At 54.8% G+C, this 17,854-nt stretch overlaps 1 protein-coding gene across 1 annotated transcript in view; it reads left to right on the forward strand.

Moving 5' to 3' along the window:
• The window catches only part of LOC109280587 (uncharacterized), a 29,750-nt gene that overhangs the window by 9,152 nt on the left and 2,744 nt on the right, over positions 1-17,854 (forward strand). The window contains exons 2-5 of the mRNA XM_059718285.1: positions 14,480-14,806; positions 15,347-15,658; positions 16,207-16,314; positions 17,456-17,502. Of these exons, the coding sequence (XP_059574268.1) occupies positions 14,629-14,806; positions 15,347-15,658; positions 16,207-16,314; positions 17,456-17,502 (645 nt within the window). The 5' untranslated portion in view covers positions 14,480-14,628. The remainder of the gene's footprint in view (positions 1-14,479; positions 14,807-15,346; positions 15,659-16,206; positions 16,315-17,455; positions 17,503-17,854) is intronic.

A 17,854-nucleotide genomic window follows, 5' to 3' on the forward strand; every position in this document is an offset into this window, starting at 1 on the left:
TCCTGCGTAACAGAGTCCAAGGCAGGGAGCAAAGTGCTGATCTCTCGTGGCAGCCTGTGCACAGCACAGAGCCCTACTCCAGGCAGACGTCTTCGCTTCAATCCGCCTTGCTCACGTTGCAGGAGCGGGGGGCTTTGTTCACTGGCACCCCCTGAGCTCAGCCCTGCTGCTGTATTGAGGAACAGGGGAGTCACACATCAGAAGTGCCTGTTCCAGAGTGACTCGGGCATGTGGGGTCTCAGTGCCACTGACATCAGTCAGAGTACAAGGGGCCTAGTTTTTTGAGGCCCTTTGGCTTTTCTGAAGAAGGCGATAGGGCTTTCCATTCTCCCCCAGGAGGGGTGTGTGACATTCAGGTGCCTTCAAGAGCCAAAGCAATTTTAAAGTCTGGCTCTAGCTGGCATCTGCAACCAGACATAAGCCCCAAGCCACAGAGGTGCTTCTTAGGGTGTTGCTCTTGTCTGGTTTCTCCAACAGGTCAGAACTTATGCTCTTACAACAGAAGATGCCACCGATACGTCTCTCCAAAGAGGCCACAGACACTCATCTCAGGGCAGGGGTTGTACCTATAAGAAACTGGGGGCTTGAATGGCTGCAACACAGAGCAGCAGGATCAGCCTCACAAGCACCTAAGTGACTGAGGAGCCTGGGTGCCCTGTACAGTCAATGGCGCTTGAGCTGCTAAGACACTTGGGGTCTTCTGAGCAGGCCAACACAAGAAGATGTTCTGCGGCACTTTAGATGCTGCTGTGATGAGTGTTAATGCTTATAGCAACTTGATTCACCAGTAAGATGCAGGGAAATGCAATACAGACCTGTACACAGCAAAGCAAGGGGGTTGAAGAACCCCCCTCCCCAGCGCCGTCATCCCCACGAAGTGCTCCTCCCTGGAAACAACCAGACCTTGCATGTAGCTCTGCACTTAGACAGCAGCCCTGTGGCTGGAGGGGCAGGATATTCGTGGCCATCATATTCCTTGCCACGTCCCTGTTTGTCTCATCCTCAGGTAAAACCTCCACATGGCTCTCAGCACCCTGTTCCTGGGATCAGGGACATGAACATCCTCAGTGGGACACAGATCCCGGCGCAGGGCTCTGGACTGGATTGCAAATGTCTTTTTGTGGTCTCGGAGGTAGCTGAAGAGGGGATGGTTAGGATGCTGCAGTATGGTCGCCTGGAAAGCAGAAGTATTAAAAGCAAATGCCTTCTGCTCCCAAGATGTGAGGGGCACCTGTGTCAGCCCGAGACCCGCTGGAAGCTGACGATTGCCCTGTTGTGTTTCCACAGTGTTGGGAGTCCAGTCATTTCTGCACCAGCCTCAGCGGTTCCTGGTTGTGGAAGTCGGTGGGGCAGCAGAGATCCCCTGTTCCTCCAGGGAAGATTTGCAAAGGGGAGAATATGTGCAGTGGCATTTGAGAAGGGCTGGTGAGGCCCCCATGTGCATGAAGGTGTGTGCAGTCGATACAAATGGAAGCAAATTTGCTTGCAAGCACCAGATGTACAGCACAACCCTAGAAATCAGAGACATACAAAGGAAAGAGTGTGGAGTATATTACTATGCATATAACCTCAGCAGCTCCTTGGTTTTTGGAACTGGAACCACGGTGATCGTTGGAGGTAACGACCCATTGCTCCTTTCATTAGAGTATCTGAGTGTCTCATTGCTCACGGTCCTTTAGAAACCAACACAAAACTGTAAGAACGTAGAGGAGTAAATTGTTTAAAAGAAGTTGTGTTTTTAGCCAAGTATAATGGGTTCAGCTTTAGCTGCTGGGGGCAGAGAGAGAAGGGGCTATGCAGAGTTTTTTTCCCAGGAGAAACCCAGTATGTGCTGCAGGGAAGTGCTGGGGTCTCCGTGGGGCTGGTCTGTGCAGCCAGGATGGGAACGTTTCTCCCTCCGAGCCATGACGGCAGGTGAGAAGATTGTGAACTCGTGAAGCTGCTAGTGCTGCCGTGGGAAGGCTGCCCGGCTCTCTCCTGGCTAGGACGGCTGTGTGTTGGGCTGGTTCCTCTCTTGCAGCTCGGCAGCAGATGGCATTTTTCCTTATTCCCCAGTAGTCTTCTATCTTGGTTAATCTCTCCTCAACAGACCCACAGCTGTGGCTGGGCTGCAGCTTAGCTCTGTCTGCCCCTGAGCTCTCACCTTCCTTTCTGCCCAGACAGCTTCATTGACAGCGACTCCGTGCTGCTCCTGGGCCCCGTTGCAGGGGAGAACAGAGCCAGGGAGCCTGCACATCTGTCCTGTGTGATCCGGGGCATCTTCAACCTTGTCCAGATGTCCTGGCGCATTCCCGCAGAGGAGCCAGCCCAGGGGCTGTGGCGCACACTGGAAGCCAGTGATGGGTCCTTAACACTCATCCATCACATCAGCATCCCCTGGGCCACCTGGACCAGTGGGGTGACCGTCACCTACGAGGTCACATTCAACTCATCTGGCAGCAGTGTTACCAGACATGCCGTCTATTCTGCATGTGAGTGGTTTGGTACCAGATCTTAGGACTGAAACTTCCGATACCTCCTAAAGCGCATGGGCGAAGCTCTGGCTGCATTTCTGTGAAGGGCAAAAATCCCAGTCATTCCCCTGGAACAAGGATCGCAGCCCCTTATGCAATGACAAGCTTGTGTGTTGCTTGCCAAGCTGCAGAGCTGGAAGGTTGTTGTTCCTCTGGGGCATTTCCCTAATAGCAGAGACACTCAGGAAGGAGGAAAGTCACTGTGTTCCCAGCAGCCCCCTTGTACTGTGTATCCCCTTGTTTGGCATCAGACACCATCGCTTCTTGGGCAAAACAGAGAGCAGCAGGGTGCAAGGAAGAGTCCAGAAGTGGTGGCAGCCCCTGGAGTCGGCAGCGTGTGTGTGTGGGTGAGGGGCAGGCAGGCCGTGGGGGATGGTGGGCTCTGCAGGGCTGATGCCCCCCAGTGCCCATCCCCAGGAAAAGGCCCAGACACACACAGGCTGTAGCCACCTCCTCTGACGGATGAGACTGGGTCCTGGGGGCAGAGAAGGGACTCGGGAATCCCAGGAACTGCAGCCTGAAGAGTTCACGGGGCAAACAGGGCAGTTTCAGCTCCTGACAATCCTCCTCTGTCCCCTTCCTCCCCAGCTGCTTGCAGCGGGTGCAGGCAGGAGGCCGTGCGCTATGTGGTGGTGGGTGCTGTTGATGGAGCAAGGGGGATCCCTGGGGCCATTCAGCTGGGGACGGGGGCAGTGGTGCTAGGAGCTGCAGGACTCAGGCCTGCTGATTTCCTCAGCTCCAGGATGCTGCCTGGGGCAGAAAGCAGCCCTGGGTGTGGAGCTGTGTGAGCTGCGCTAAGGGGCTGCTCAGTGGGCGGCAGCGGGTGTCCATTCAGGGATGCGGCCCCTGCAGGTCTGCTGAGGGAGGATTTACACCTTGGGTCCCTTTGGCCCCATCTCTCTGCAAGTGAGGGGCTGACAGATGTTAAGACCTGCCGTCAATTCCCAACTGTGCAGTGCTTGGGGTCCGGGCAGCCCTAATGGATGCCTGGTTCATGCAAAGAGGTTTCATAGAAATCCTCGCACCCGATAGGAAATGCCACCTGCTGCCATGCCCAGACTGGCACAGACTCGTTCTGGCTGGGATCTGATGATGCCCTTGCGGTCACACAGGGTCAAGGAGTTTGTGCCCAGCCACAGCGTGATCCTGGCACTGCTGAAGGACCCAGACTCAGCCCCCGTGGAAGGAAAACAGGGGAAGTCTCGAGCACAAAGGAATCGGGCCTGGAAACCCCCAGCTGGTCCCTGCCGAGCTGCTGCCTCTTGTTCCCTTCACCGCTGCTCCGTGGCGTTCGCTGCTTCTTGTTGCCTGGGGATGATCTGCGCCAGACCAGGTCCACAGTGCGACTGCAAGGATGAACTCTGCCCCTGCTCTAGAGATCCAGAGCAGGAGATCCCGACCTCGGGCGCCAGGAGGTGGGAGGTTTCCTGCTGCAAGATAGGCAGCGTGGCCAGGGTAACTGCAATCTGTGGGGAGACGTTGCAGCCCCTGGTGTGTGCAGGGCCCAGACCTGGGGGACCCGGGGCGGTGGGGCAGGATGGTGGGAGCTTGCATGGGGCACACACATCTCCTGCTTGGCCTCACTGGTGGCCGGTGTAAGGCTGACTTCCTGGCCCAAAGCTGCTTGTACCTGTTGCCTAATAAACACCATGTCCTGCCCCTGTACTGTTTCCATCCTGATGATTTTTGGTTCTTGCCACTGAAACTCAAGGGCTAAGACTTTGTAGTTTTTCCTAGTTAAATGCAAGGTCTGAGATGTGTGATCATCTATGTCTGATGGCCAGCCTGCCCTCTCACCCTCCTCCCCATACACACTCCGACACGGGGCAGCTCCTTGGCTTCACATGTCTCTCTGTCATGCGCTCACATGTCCCCAAACTTTTTATTTGAAGTGTGAACATGTGAACACATCAGTCATGCAGGAGCATTTCTGCTGCTGTAGCTCACAGCTGCATATTCTGTCTGCAACACAAGAGGAGAGATCTCGCATCAGTTGTGGGTAGCACAGCCCAGAGACCCCGGCTGAGGTCTGTGCCCCACAGTGCTCGGTGCTGTATGAGCACCGGATAAGAGATTGCACTGCTACCTTAGGGAAGTCCAGACACAGGGAGAGGGAAGGGAAATGGAGGCCAACAGAGGGGCCGGGACTTGGCTGTGATCCCTCAGCTGCTTGGAGCCAGAGTCAGAGAGAGGGCTCAGGTGTCCTGCCCTGACTGCTAAGGCTGATGCATCCCATTAGATCACACAGCCCCAACCATTCACCTGCTTCCTGGGACTTTTTTCAGACTCAGTAATGCCCTGGCCGGGATTTTCTTTTGCAATACCCCACGCACGGTGCCATATCTCCCCATGGACATGCAGCTGCCTCTGGGGTGGGACACAGCAGTTCTGTGCCATGAACCCAGCACAGCGCTGACAGCAGCGGGGAAGAGGGGAATCGGTGATTACTGCAGCGACTGCACCGAGTTGCTGGAGAGCTGACCTGGAGGGACCAGGCCAGGATGAGCCCAGACCCCAGCTCTGAGCATCTTTGTGACAGAGCTGAAGGAGCAGATACCTCTGGGCTCTGCCTTGGGTGCACGTTGCTCCCCGGTGCTGCCGCTCTCCCTGCTGAGGAAAGCAAAACAGGGGCTATTAGCGGGGCAGGGATGGGGTCGGGGGCTTGACCCTAGAGCATGCTGTGGCCCTTACCTGTGTGGGGGCACTTGGTGGAGAGCAGGATGAGGACCTGGACCAGCAGGAGGAGGCAGACGCAGGGCAGCCCCACCCAGTGCGTGATCCAGCAGGGCCCTGCGGGGAGAGGACACGCTGAGAGCAGGGCACAGAGCCTGCGGTTGGGAGCGGGCGAGGGGGCATTCGCAGAGGCTGTGGTGAGGGGCAGGGGCGATGCCCAGGGACAGACCTCACCTACCCTTTAATGTGGTGTCCGGGTCCTTGGCCACGACAGTGATGATGTTTCTCCTGGTTCCTTCCTCTCTGGCGATGCAGGTGCAGTGTGTCTTTGTGTCCCACTGCTCCCTGGGGACCATTGTCAGGCTCCACGTGCCTTCCCCCTCCAGGGCTGCTGAGTCCACCTGCCCGGGAGATCCCTCCTCGAGGTCCCAAACTGCTGCTCTCCAGGCCCGAGTCTGCGGGGAGAGCAGGCAGAGCAGGGGGACGGGGTCTGGGAGCTCAGCATCCTCCAGGGGGGAAGGTGCCAGGATGGCAAGGCTGGGCTGGGCGGCATCTGCAGAAAAGCAGGGACATCAGGACCAGAGGCTGTGGAGACACGGGCTGTTCCCCAGAGGTCAGCTCATGCCCACCCGGCCCTGGCAGGATTGCTGAGATGCCCGGGGCTTTGTCTACCCCAGTTTCAACACCAAACCCCTGACGGGACATGAACCCAGGTATTTTTACCAGGGGTTTCTTGTCTCAGTGCCAGCAGCCCCTGCCTAGGGCTCAGGCCACACAGGGAGACCTGGTCTGGTGGGAACAACGTGAGCTGGGGAGACAGACCCCCCTCCCCGGCACAACCACTGCACGGCTGAGTGCCCCTGGGGAGCTAGTGGCCAATCTGCTCCTTGCCTCAGTTTCCCCAACTGCTGGGAGAGCTGGGAAGGAGCAGCGCAGCACAGGAGCCATCAGTGGACATCTCCCAGGTGGATTTACTCCTATCTACCTGAAGGGTGGCCCCGGGGCCCAGCCCACATGGTATCTGCCTTCCTCCCTCCCCTTCCATGGAGCCTGGGGGGAAATGTGCAGCCAGAGACACAGGGGTGCTCCTTCCCTACCACGCACACGGCAGAGGGCGACACTGCCTTGCGCAAGCCTGAACCATGACATGAGCCTTCACACCAGGCCCTTGAGCCTCACAAGCTGCAGGGGGACTCTGTGGGGCAGGAGCTCAGGGGGAGATTTCTCCCTGGTGCCCAGCACCCAGGTCCCTGCACCAGGGTCTCAGCTGCTGGGGCTGCGCAGTTTGGAAATCCTGGCCGTGTCTTTGGGCTCCCACGTGGGAGCTGCTGGGAGCTGAGATGGTTCAAATCCTGGGTCTGTTGAGTGAGACCCAGAGCCCAGGTCTCCTGCTCCCACCCCCTGCCCGGGGCTCTGCCTGGCCCCCGCTGGCCCTGAGCTCACTCCCAGTGTGGAGCAGATGCTGGGGGCAGAGTTGTGCAAAAGGGGAATTTTTTTTACCTGCTTTCTCTGGACTGACAATTTGTGACCTGTTGGGAACTCACCGGAGACGATCAGCCTGGTCCCGCTGGCGAAGCCTGCGAGTATATAGGCAGCGAGGGCGCAGTAATAGACCCCAGAATCCTCCTCCCGTACATCGCTGATGACTAGAGAGAAAGATTTCTCTGTGCTGCTCACTTTACTCGAGTATCTTCCCTGTGCAGGTACATATTTACCAGTCCTGGCAATCCACTGCAGACTGCCGTCCTGATGCTCCCTATACCAGGGTACGTGCAGTTGTTGGTGTGAAACTGTGCAGTTTATCTCCACAGTCTGGCCCAGGGTCGTCCAGATCTCTGCTGGGCTTTGCTGCAGCCACAGCCCCTCTTGGGAAGCCACCACTGCAGAGGAAGGCACAGTGTATGCATGGGGGCACCAGTGCAGCCAGCTCCCCTGCTGCAACATCCTCATTTATTTCTAGTTTTTACTAAGGTGACACAGTTGAATGAAGCAGAAAATGACTTGTGATAGAGCTATGAGGTGACCGGATTTGAGGTTAGTGGGGAAAGCACACAAGAAAATGACCCACTCAACTGATGTGAATAGAAGTAACATGGAACATAATATTGGATGAGACATAAAGAGCAATTGAAATGCAGCAATATCAAGCAGTAAATGAAGAAGGGGGAGTTTTATTTAACTGCAACCCTTATTCTCTGTGCACAGAGCACCAATGATCCCTGGCTGTGAGTTGCCAGAGAGGAATCAAATTGGTTTTTTTTTCCTTATCCCAGGACTTCACATTTTCCCCCTATGCAATGATCTGTTTCTCTCATTTCTGCCAGGAACAAACACGACCACGAATCTCTCCCACTTGCATCACACAGCCCCTCGCCTGCCCCAGAAGCAGCTCTCCCACAAGCCCCAAAAGCCTTTGGACCTCCTTTCAGTCCTTTATTTCCATACAATTGCTGTGTCCCAGGGGAAACAACAAACTGAAACCCCAAGAGGCTGGGCTGAAATGCTGTTCCAGCATCCAGAGCAACATCCTTACACCCAGCTTGGACCACACACAGATGAGGATCATCTGCCGTGCACACACACAAAAGAAGAATCTGCTTACGTTTCCACCCTAGCACTCCTGCAGAGATACGGGATGGTCCCCCTCTGCCGTTCCTGAAATCACCACTAAAAGAATTAAAGTACCTCTTGTTCCCAACATTTTCCTCAAGGTTTTTCCTATCCTTTGCTTCGTGAGATTTCAGCTGCAAACAACCTTCTCCAAAAATAGGTGACATCCCACCTATAAGGCTGGTATAAGGTAAGAGAGGACAAAGTAGAGGCTAAAGAAAAATCTGGTTTGGCACTCACAGTCTGCACTGTTCCCCAAGAGGTGTTTTAACACATACATTATTTTATTACATCTCTCAGAGACTGACACCTGTAACTCTCCCATCTGTCTCTCCCGTGCAGCCCAGCTGGGTGTTTCCATCCTGCCAGGACATCCCTGTGCACAAGGGAATTGTTCTTATGTGGGGAGTAAAGACTGAGGAGCTGAAAGACTTACCCTGCAAGGCGAGGAGCAGGATCCCAGCCCAGGGGCAGCCCATAGTGTGGTCTCTTCAGTGCTGGGAGGATGCTGTGAGGCTGCTCGATGGGTCTCCTTTTCTGAAAGCCTGGGTCACGTGGGAAGGAGACCTGTTTCCTGTCTCAATTTGGAGGGGACATGTCTACAAGAGAAGGGCACTGGTGGGTGGGACACTGACCTCCGACATGCTGAGAGATGTGATCCTTACCACCCACCGGTCATGAATATCTGGCCAGACTGGGGTTTGTTGCAAGAAGTCTTTCAGCTCCCCCCTGTAGCAAACCAGCCACCCACTGAATCCCAACCCAGTGTCTCTGAGCTCGCTGAGATGCTTCCAGCACAAGGCAGACAAAGCCAGGACCTCTCCAGCCTGCTGTCAGTGATGCTTATACAGCCCTATGGATATACCTGGTGAGGATATAACCCACACAAACCCAGACCAGACTGGGGTTTATTGCAAGAAGTCTTTCAGCTCTCCCTATAGCAAAGCAGCCGCCTGCTGAATCCCATCCCAGTGTCCTCTCACCTTGCTGAGATGCTTACTGCAAAGGTGAGGAAGGGTAGGGCCTCTCCACCTGCTATCACTGAATCTTATACAGCTCTGGGGATATACATGGTGAGGATATAACCTGCACACACCTCTCTGAAGCCCCCACTGAGGAGACTGGTCCCTGTAAGTGTCCGTACACCATGTTCTGGGTATGTGAGCAGGGCTGCATGGGACCAGGCTGCCAACCTGGGCTGTCCTTGTTCTTCCTTCCCTTCTTCCTTGTCCATCTCATGCCATTTGCTGATGCTACATTTCTGTCCTTAACATAAAAAATTATGAGTGTGAGACTGAATGATGAAAAAGGACGTCTGGCTCTATGGAACAGTCTAAACTGGCCCTTGCTTTACTGCCAGTCCATTGAATGTGCAAGGGGAGGATGCTCTGGCTAATCTTCCACGGAGCAGGTGGATCAATCAGACTGGACTTCAGCAACTTGAATTGCACAGGTTACAGGTGTGTTCAGCATCTCAACATGCAAGGACCTGCTGTGAAAGCCCCTGGGCTGGAGCATCCCTCGGGCTGTGCCTGGCACACAAAGGGCTGTGGTGGTTTCCCCCCGTCTGAGCTCCTGCTGGAGACACACTCTCATGTCCTTGGGGCACCTCCCAGGACCGAGGAGGAACAGCTCCTTCCCTTCCAGTGGGAACCGTCCCTGTGGGGCCGTGCACACACTGCTGAGCTGATGCAGGGGGTTTCCTTTCAAGGCCACGTCCACGGAGCAGTGACAGGCAGAGTGGCCTTTACATCTGGCACTTCACCCTGATCAGGATAAAACCCTTATTTCTAGGTGCTGAGATCCCTTTGCCAAGCGATGGAGATGTGGTTCATAAATGCACCAGTCACTTCTGCCCATGAGATAGAGGCTTGGGAATCTCTTGGAAGATTTTTCCTTTGCTTTCTCTGTTTTGGTTTCTCCTCCATTCATCTGATATTTTGTGGCCTCATCACTGAGATGGTGGGTTCAGGGTCAGACTTTGTTTTGGGGGCTGTTTGGGGAGTTTTAGGGTAGAGATAGAGGTGAGGGCGGTGAGTGTCCCCATCCCAAGAGCTGTGTGATGAATAGCTCCGCATGGCTTTCTCTTCGCAAGCTGGGGCCTCATGCATAGCTTTCAGCATGTACTTACAAGAACGGAGCTCTTTGCACTTCTCTAAAGCTGTTCTCAGCCTAAATGGAGGAGGATGTAGGGGAAATGACCACCAAACACATAACGCTAAGTATAAGGTGACCTCACATATCCGCACCGATGTGGAAAACTTCAGAGCTGCTTTCCTGTGTGTTTGCAGCACAGCCTCTGTGGTCAGGCTCCTCTCTGTGCATGCGTTGCCTCTGTGTGATTGCAGACAGCAGCACCGCTCTCCCCACCCCAGCCAGCCACTGGGGCCTGTTTGAGCGGCTCACCCAAGGATCAGCCCCGTGACACAACCCCCCGGGCTGACAGGGACTGTGACACACGTGTCCGTGTGAGCTCAAGCTGCCTGAGATCCTGTTCCTGGTTGTTTTTGTCTCTGCTGCGGCCAGTCTTGGCCCAGCCATGTCCAGTGGGAGCATCTGTGCATGTGCCACTGTTCAGGGGCCTTGTCTTTTCTCTCATCCCCCAGGGGAGGCTGCAGGCTGGGCACTGACCATGAAGAGCCTCCCCCTTGGGGTACCGTCTATTGCCTTGGGAGAGGAGCCCAGAGATACCCCTCGGGTCCTTCATTTGGCCCCTTGCTACCTGTTGGGCTGCAGACAGATGCTGCCCTTGTGCCTCTGTGTACATATTTATGGCAACACAACCTGGAGCAAAGGGCCATTCCTGCCCCTCATCATACCACCAATGCCCAAGCTCATGGCCATGATGGTTTGTTGTAATGGGTTGGGTTTGTGTTAGAGGGAGACGTCTGGTTGCCAACGGCTTGAGAGCACAAGGGCCCCGGTGCTGCCAGCGCTCTACAGCCAACCCAGGCAGGAGGTTGCAGTCATTGCAGGGCCCAACCCTGCAGGGGATCCCCAGGGGCAGCGTCTGTGCGTGGGGGACACCACAGCTGTCCCTAGTGTGGCTGCAGCAATGACCTCTGCTTGCCTGTGCCCAGCCAGAAATGCAACGTTCAGACCCTTGGAGGGGGGAGGTCGCCCCTTAGGACAGAACAGCTTTGGGCACTTTGGGGAGATGTCCAGCGCCCAGGCTAGGCAGGGCCCAACATGAGGAACTAGTGTCGTGGTGTGACTGCACATGGGGTGGGGCAGGGTTATAGGAGCCCACACACGGGACCCTGCACTGCTGCATGGGGCTCCCTGCTCACTGCCCCAGAGCCGGGCTGGGGTTGGGGCCATGAGTGCTGTGAACCTGCCCCTGAGCCGATGCTCCAGGCAGTGGCTTTGTGGAGCAGCAGCACCAGGACGACAGAGCCTGCTCCAGCCCGGATACCCGAGCAGCTGGCACCGAGGGGCCCCGCTCCCTCCCCGTGGCCAGAGCAGAGAAGATCCCTCCCCTCTCCCCTGCCCAGACGTGCTCAGCTCAGCATCACAGCCTGGGCCCAGGGCAGGACGTGAGCATGGGGCTGGCCCAGCTCCCGAACGTAGGGGCAGTGATGTCTGTGATGCCCTGGTCCCTAGGTGGGCATCACATGGGGTTGTGCATCCCCTGAGCTAGGCCTGAGCCTTGGGGGCTCCTGGGGACACAGCGGGCTGTACTGGTGGCCCAGGTTTTCCTCTAATTGGACACCCATCACATCAGAGGAACAGCAGAGAGGAGATGACATGAGTTCAGGTTGTAGCCTGCCCGCTTTTATTATAAACCGAAAACCAGGTGGCTAGAGCGTGGCAGTCACAGGGTGGCCATCCTGGGACCGCAGGTCACAGCCACATCATTTGTTTGGAACAGGACAAAGGGAGAGACGTGTGTTGCTATGAGCGCTTTCCAACAGACATCCTGTCTGAGATCGGGACCCCATGTGCGTGGGGCTGTACAGACCCATGGCTCTGATCATTAAGAGTGCCGGGCTAAAGAAGAAAGCAGTGGGGAGGGGAAACTGAGGCTCAGAGAGGGGCCAGTGTCTGTACAGGGACAGGTATCCAGGTTGTGGCCGTATTGGTTTAGAGGAAAAAGCAATCAGGGCTCATGGGAGAGGTGATATCTTTTATTAGACCAACAAGATTTTTGAAAAAAAAATGTTTTCAGTTGCAAGATTTTGGGCACAAACACCCTTAATCAAGCATTAGAGAAAAGACTGTAAACATTTTTTGCAAAAAAACCCCATTTTTTTCTTGCAAAAATTTTTTGGAAAAAAACTTGTTGGTCTAATAAAAGATATCACCTCTACCAGGAGCCCTGATTGCTTTTTCCTCTAGGCCAGTACGGCTAGAACCTGGATATCTGACACATGGAAGATATTGAATTGTAAAAAACTGATTTTTTAAATGAAATCTTCCTAAGTTCCCAAGCAGGAAGCACCTGTGACCACCTCCAACCTGAGATATTGCTGCTGCCTTGGTTCAAAGTAATTTCCATCATAACAGAGTCTCACAAGAGAGCTGAGAGACTCCTTACCAGCTAAGAAGAGCTGCCTACCCAGAGGAGTTTTCCATCTATTGACTCCTCTATGAAATCCTATGAACTATGAACTTTCATTCCTAGCCAGGAAAACTTTTGCAGTCTTTTCTCCAATGCCTGATGAAGAGTGCTTGTGCCCGAAAGCGTGCAATTAAAGACATTTTTTTGCAAAAATCTTGCTGGTCTAATAAAAGATATCACCTCTACCATGAGCCCTAATTGTCTAGAGACAGAGCTCTGGTGTGCTGCCCTCACCCCAGACCCTGTTAGGTGCCAGGATACCCATCTCTTCATCAGCCCTCCCATGACTTAAGATCTTGCATGTGAAATCAGTGCTTTCCATCCCAGTGACAGAGCCACGCAAGACACTTTGCAGCTTTGGATCCTGTTAGCCTCCCCGGGTCAGGGTCTCTGCCCAGCACAGCCCTGGGCTGTGAGGCTGTTGGTGTCTTGGAGATGAAGCCTCTTCCTTCTGTAGGGCACATGGGTCTCAGCCCCTCCTGGCTGGGTGGTGCCGGACCTAAAGAGCAGTTGTGCTGGGGCACAGCACGGGACTTCAGCTATTCTGCTCTGGAGCAATGCAGACATCACACGAATACACCCAGGGCAGTGTGGTGGGTTTCTCCTTGAGCTTGCAATGCTCCAGCAGAGGCATGCCCAGAACTGATGGACCTGCATGGATGTGCAGCCACCTTGGGGGCAGAGCATGGCAGCAGCTCTACACTGTTGGCCCAACACAGCACTGAGAGCAGAGTGGGACAAGGGAATGAATGCCTCTTCCCCTGCACACCCAGCCTCACTTGGGAGATGAGCTCCAGGTACCCAGGTGGGGACTGGGCCCAGACGCTGGTGCTCAACCCTGGGGTCCTCCCTGCCCCTTGCTGCCAGGGCCCTGTTAGGTCCTAGTGCAACATGGTTCAAATGAGCAGTGCTGGTATTCAGTGAGCATAAATGTAGTGTAGCCGTCATTTGTGCTGTCAGCTGGGTGATCAGACCAGCCATCAGCAGGAACAGCGCAGGGTTAATCACAGATCCAAAGAGCGTTTCAGTTCTTCCCCCTATAGCCATTAGAAGAGCTTACCCCTGTGGGAGTTTCACGGATGCCAAGTGAAGCTATAGCTAAAGAAAGTCATTGCAAAGGACCATGGGAGTATGCCACATCATTGCAGGCTGGATGAGCTGCTAAAAGACGCAGGGAGCACGAACACTGCTTCAGAGGAAGAAACAGGAGCTGAGCAAACTGAGGAGGAAAATGATAGAAATTGCTAGTAATGCAGAGATAACCAGAGACAGCTGCACTGAGCAGGGAGGTGGGGAGATACCCGGGTTCTGCAGGGGGCGAGTGGAAAACACTAACCTACGCCTACGCCAGATCAACATCTTCACTTCCATCCACCTTGCTCACGTTGCAGGAGCGGGGGGGGCTTTGTTCAGCAGCACCCCCTGAGCTCAGCCCTGCTGCTGCATCCAGACACGTGGGAGTAGTGAATCAGAAATGCCTGTTTCACACCCTCAGAGTCACGGGCTTGAGTTGCTAAGACACCTGGGCTCTTCTGAGCAGGCCAGCGAGGGGAGATCTTTTGCAGGATATTAGCTGCTGGTGTAATGAGTGTTAATGTTCACAGGAACTTGATGCACTAGTCACATGCAGGGAAACGAGTTATGAATCTCTGCACAGCAAGATGATGTGGTTAAAGGATGCCCTCCCCAGCAGCCACGTTCCTGTGGGAGGTGCTCCTCTCCGGAAATGATCAGCCCCGAGCCCTTGCACTGCAGCTCTGCGCATTGAGGGCAGCCCTCAGGCCGGCAGGTCATCGTGGCCATCATGTTCCTGGCCAAATCCCTGTTTGTCTCATCCTTAGGTAAACCTCCCCCACGGCTCTCAGCACCATGCTCCTGGGATTGGGGACATGAACATCCTCAGCGGGACACAGATCCTAGTGCTGGGCTCTGCGGTGGATTTCAAATGACTCTTTGTGGCCTTGGAGGTAGCTGTAGAGGGGGTTGTTAGGATGCTGCTTTCATCCTGCATGGAAAGCAGATGTCTTAGCAGCAAATGCCTTCTCGTCCTGAGATGTGAGGGGCACCTGTATCAGCCTGAGACCCGCTGGAAGCTGACGATTGCCCTATTGTGTTTCTACAGTGTTGGGAGTCCAGTTACATCTGTACCAGCCTCAGCGGTTCCTGTTTGTGGAAGTCGGTGGGACAGCAGAGATCCACTGCTCCTCCAGGGAAAGTGTGGAATGGGGAGGAAATGTGCACTGGTATCTGAGAAGGACGGGTGAGGCCCCCATGCACTTTAAGAAGTGTGCAGATGAGCAAAATGTGAGCAGATTTGCTTGCAAGCATAAGGGATGCACCACAACACTGGAAATCAGAGTGATCCAGAGGAATGAGTCTGGCATTTATTACTGTGCACATGGATACAGCTCCGCGATGTTTGGGAACGGAACCACGGTGATCGTTGGAGGTAACGACCCATTGCTTCTTTCATTAGAATAGCTGAGTGTCTCATTGCTCACGTCCCATTAGAAAATAACAAGAAACTGTAAGAATGTAGATGAGTAAAGTGCTGAAAAGAAGCTGTGTTTCTATCCAAGTAAAATGGGTTCAGCATTAGCTGCTGGGGTCAACGAGAAAATGGGATATTTAGGGTTTTTCCCAGGGGAAACCTGGCAAGTGGTGCAGGGAAGTGCTGGGGTCTCTGTGGGGCTGGTCTGTGCAGCCAGGCTGGAAATGTTTCTCCCTCCGAGCTGTGAGGGTGGGTGAGAAGATTGTGAACTCCCGAAGGTGCTAGTGCTGCCTTGAGAAGGCTGCCCGGCTCTCTCCTGGCTACGAGGGCCATGCCTTGGGATGGTTCCTCTCTTCCAGTTTGGCAGGTGGCAGCACATATCCTTATTCCCAAACAGACTTATATTGCGGTTAATCTCTTGGGGACAGACCCACAGCTGTGGCTGGCCTGTAGCTCAGCTCTGTCTCCCCTTAAACTCTCTCCTTCCTCTCTGCCCAGACAGCTTCACCGACAGCAGCTCTGTGCTGCTCCTGGGCCCCGTTGCAGGAGAGAACGGAGCCACAGATCCTGCACATCTGGCCTGTGTGATCCGGGGTGTCTCCAACCTGGTCCAGGTGTCCTGGCACGTTCCTGGAGAGGAGCCAGCCCAGGGGCTGCTGCACTCACTGGAAGCCAGTAATGGGTCCTTAACACTCATCCATGGCATCAGCATCCCCTGGACCAGCTGGGCCAGCGGGGCAGCCGTCACCTGCGAGGTCACATTCAACTCCTCTGGCAGCAGCGTTACCAGACATGCCGTCTATTCTGCACGTGAGTGGTTCCACATTTGCACCTAAGACATAACATGCATTCAAAGCTCCAGCAATCACTGGTGCCTCTAATGTGCAGGGGCTGGACAATCGTGTCATTCTTGCATGCAGACAGATGTGCAGGGAATTTGGGAGAAGGTGGTATTAAACAATGCCCTGAGACAAGGTAGACAAGGTAGGCTATGTGGAGACTTCTGAGAGGAGTTAAATGAGATGGCAGAGGACGCTAGGATAATCCTGTCCCCGGGAACAGGAAGCAGCTCAGTAAGGAGGAAGCATCCCTGTTCTCCTCCAGACAGATGGGGAAGTGGGGACTGGATACAAGAAATCCCTAGATCTCAGTCAAGAGCTTCCATCCAGAATCTCTCAGGGTTTTACAAGGCTTGGTAGTGCTGGTGCTGCTTTGGGGCTGGGGTTATTGAGGCACAGGCAGGGCAGTGACCTGCAGGCAATTGGTAGCACCAGAGAGAGAGCCCAGCTTTCCTGGGTCCTCTAACCCCACTGCTGCCTAGTAGAGCAGGTCAAGAGCACCCTATTTCTCCCTTGTAGCTCCTTCCACACCCTGCATCATGCTCCCTGTCGTGGCAGCTGGCAGTGCCGTGCTGCTGGTCACGGTGCCCCTGAGTCTCATCTGGATCTGCTGCCCTCCCAGATGGGGTAAGAAACAGCGCGTGGCCCCTAGACGCTCCCTGGGCATCACCAGTGGGCTCACCTGTACGGGATGACCAGGCTGCAGCCGTCACAGGCCCCCGAGGCTTCTTCTATGCCTGGAGTTTGGCTCCAAGCTCTGCCCCCGGGAGTGATGTAGACAGGCCCCTGTGTAACAAACGGGCGTCCCAGTGCTGATCTCAATATAGGCCTCCTCACTTGTTTCCAGGCTAGCCACCTGCCTGTGTCACCTGCCACTCCTTGATCTTCTGATTAGCTCATATTAATCAGGCTGGAGGCTGCCCTTTACCTGCCCCGATGACAAGGTCCTCTATATACGCTCCGACCTCCCTTTGTCGTGTCCCATGCCTCGCAGATGTTTCCTCCAGCTAGCTAGTACTGGGACCCGAGCTCTGGAGTCTCACGTGTGACTCTCACTCCCCACCGGGACTCGAGGTCGCAGTGCCCTCACACTGGGTTCTCTATGCTGGCCTCACACCCGGCCTTATCACCTTCTCTACACACTGTTCTCCCAACCCTATCGCTGGGCCTACAAGCCCCATCCTCAGGCTCCAGGCTTCAGGTCCCCCTGTCTCAAGGTCACAACCCACCTGGGATGTGAGGGGCAGGGTTTTCAGGTGTCCTTACCTGCCTTTCACTGGGGAGGTAACTGGCCTGGCATTTCTGGAGAGCTACCCCACCACTAGCTCCACCAGGCCATCCTTCTCTAGCCGGGTGCAGTTTGAGGTCATGGCCAGGACTATGGGGCCTCCTCCGTCCCCATAGCCCCAGCCCTGACCTCCAAGATAGTCCAGGCAGCAGCTCAGCCAGATGTTGCCTCCTTTGCTGGTAGCAGCAAACTGCTACCCTCAGTTCAGGGACCCAGCCCTTATATACATCATCTGGGCCCTGTTCCCCAATCAGGCAACTCTGCTTGATTAGCTGTGGGCTGCCTTGTTGCTGTTCAAGTCCCCGACAGTACCAGAGTACAGGGTGCTGTGTTACACCCCACTACAGACAGCCTGAGTCCAGAGTGCGTGGCTCACGCAGGGCACGAGCCTTTGCACCGGGGATTCATTTGTGTGCTCAGTCCTGTGTACATGGGGACACGGCAGTGGAAGAGGAGCTATGACCACTGTCTCCATTTCAGGATCCTGCCCCAGGATGCCAGCACCTCGCATCTCCCATCAAAATCAGGTATGGCCCAATATAAACCTTTGCTGTCTGCCTTGGTGGGCCAGTCTGTGGGTCCATCATCATCACAGCATATCGCTCACTGACACTGAATTATTAACTGACAAAAGAGAAGTGCAGTTCAAAAGCAAGCAGTATCTTAGCCTGGCCGCTTACAGACTGTGGGACCCTGCTTTAGTCCTTTTAAATGCTTTATCCCTGTGTGTCGAAATGGAGCTAACAAGACTTCCTTCCTCCGGGTGTTGGGAATGTCAAATGGTATCTTTAGACCCTCTTTGGGTCTTGGATGGACCCTGATCTGTGGCTGGCACATAACTAAGAAGGGTACTGGATTTTCTCACATAACAGGCCCCCA

This window comes from Alligator mississippiensis, chromosome 15, assembly GCF_030867095.1.
Source record: "Alligator mississippiensis isolate rAllMis1 chromosome 15, rAllMis1, whole genome shotgun sequence".
Lineage (NCBI taxonomy): Eukaryota > Metazoa > Chordata > Crocodylia > Alligatoridae > Alligator > Alligator mississippiensis.